Genomic DNA, 2,289 nt, shown 5'->3' with positions numbered 1-2,289 from the left:
AAGATAGCTAGATGGTCCTCTTTCAGAGGACCCAAGTTCAGTTTCTAGCATCCCCATGGTAGCTTACAAACACCCAAACTCCAGTCCCAGATGATCTGATGCCCTTTCTTGACTCCAAAGGCTTATATATACATGTGTACATACACATACATATAAAATAAAATATAAACAATTTTAAAATATGGCTATGTGGGCTGGAGAGATGGCTCAGTGGTTAAGAACACCAACTGCTCTTCCGAAGGTCCTGAGTTCAGATCCCAGCAACCACATGGTGTCTCATAACCATCTGTAATGAGATCTGACGACCTCTTCTGGTGCATTTGAAGATAGCTACAGTGTACTTAGATATAATAATAAATAAATCTTCAAAAAAAAATATGGCTACATATACAGCTCAGAACTTTAGTGATAACACTAAAAACAGGAACAAGGTCTTTTAATCCCTAATCTACAAAATAAGTCATCATTAATTCTTTTCTTATATACTACAGAAGAAACATGTAATTTAAAACTTGGGGGCTGGAAAGATAAATCAGTGGTTAAGAAAACCAGCTGCTCTTTCAGAGTATTTGAGTTCAATTCCCTGAAGCTATGTGCCACCTCAAAGCTGTCTGTAATACAAATTCCAGAAGATCCGATACTCTCTTCTGGCCCTTTTGGTACAGCACACATGTGGTCCATACACATACATGCAGTCAGAACACCCACACACATGAATAACACAAACCAAAGAAACCTGCTCTAGGTTCTGGTAATTACACAAAATTCCAAAGAGTAGGCAGTCTGAGACAACTCCCCTCCCCTCCTCAGTATACTATTTTGCTTTTATGTAAATATACTTTTGAAGTCAGTTCTCCCTAAAACATCAGCTAATATTATATGCCTATATGCTAGCACCCTGGAAGTAGTAGAGTCAGAAGATACAGCAGCTCAAGTTGAGCTACACACAAATTTGAGATTAGCTTGTCTCAACCCCCCCCCCCCCGCAAAACCAGTCAGGACTGAGGGTATAGCTCATAGATAGTTCATATATGAGTGTAGAGAGAATATTTTGTCAATTAAAAAGCCTATGGCCTATGACTTAGACGGGAAATGGAAGGTGGAACACCCAGAAGAAGAGCCAGGTGCAGGGAGATCCACCCAGAAAAATGTGAGGAGATGGACACACAGTTAACCAGATACATGGCAGAATGTGGGTTAAAATGGTTGAGCTATAATTTAGTCAGGGAAGAGCCCTAGCTATAACGGCCAAGATATTTGTAAATGTGCTTTGAGTCTGAGTCTTATTTCTGGGAACATAGGACTGGGAGGTAGAACCATGCCTAATTTCAACATGAATCCCTGGATTTAATTCCTAATACCACTCCATGACCCCTAACTCCCCACCACAAAAAGACAAAGTCACTAAGTATATATGCTGTAACAAGATTGGACATACCAATGCAAGTAGTTAATGGAGTAACTCCAGTGATCTTCAATATGCCAGCAGAAAGAAGAAAAGCACATTCCCACATAGAGCCATGGGACCTTCATACCAGAAATGTCCACATTAATATGTGCAAGAACAGACTGCTCCAGAACAGGCATGTTATTCAAATTCCAACCAGAAAGTGCATATTCCTATAAAAGAAAAAAAAAAAGTTAAACAACAAGAAGAAAAAGAATTTACAAGCACTAAACAAAAATCTTAAAGAGAATTTTGTAATCCACAGCTAATCTATAACTAATCTACTAATTTAGGTACCTACAACTAATCTAAATAAATATTTGATATCTAGATACTTTTCTAGGTTCTACTGACATTCCGCTTTATTTTAGGTATATACCTTCTGAGGCCAGAGAGCATGCTGGATCTCTGGAAAAAGTATGCTTAAGCACTGAGCCGTGTCTCCAGCCCACTTTTAGATTGTGGAACAGAAAGAACTAGGCAAAAACTATAAAGGAGGACCAATGAGAAGGCTGAATGAGTAAAGGCACCTGCTGCTAACCCTGATAACTTCAGTCAGATCCTTGAGACACTCTATGGAAAGAGAGAAGTGACTCTCATACATTGTCCTCTGTCTACCCCAAACATTCCTCCAGCACACAACGCTAATAAAACAAAAAGAGGGTTGTTTTTCCTAGAACTTAATATGTAGATCATGCTGACCTCAGAAAGATCTGCCAACCTCTGGCTACCAATCATAATACAATTTCTAAAAAACAACTTTTAAACTGGATTAAAATTTGAACTAAATTAACTTTAAAATTTAGAGATAAAATAATTCTTTTTTTTTTTTTTTTTTTTTT

General features: G+C 38.0%; 1 protein-coding gene across 1 annotated transcript in view; it reads right to left on the bottom strand.

Annotated features, from left to right (window-relative positions):
* Positions 1-2,289, bottom strand: part of Kdm5a (lysine demethylase 5A) — a 73,581-nt gene that overhangs the window by 47,735 nt on the left and 23,557 nt on the right. Inside the window, exon 11 of the mRNA XM_021191007.2 lies at positions 1,439-1,620. Coding sequence (XP_021046666.1) covers positions 1,439-1,620 — 182 coding nt within the window. The remainder of the gene's footprint in view (positions 1-1,438; positions 1,621-2,289) is intronic.

This window comes from Mus pahari, chromosome 2 (genome assembly GCF_900095145.1).
Source record: "Mus pahari chromosome 2, PAHARI_EIJ_v1.1, whole genome shotgun sequence".
Classification (NCBI taxonomy): Eukaryota; Metazoa; Chordata; class Mammalia; order Rodentia; family Muridae; genus Mus; species Mus pahari.
The sequence above is the reverse complement of the archived record's forward strand: the minus strand, read 5'-3'. Positions and strand labels throughout refer to the sequence as shown.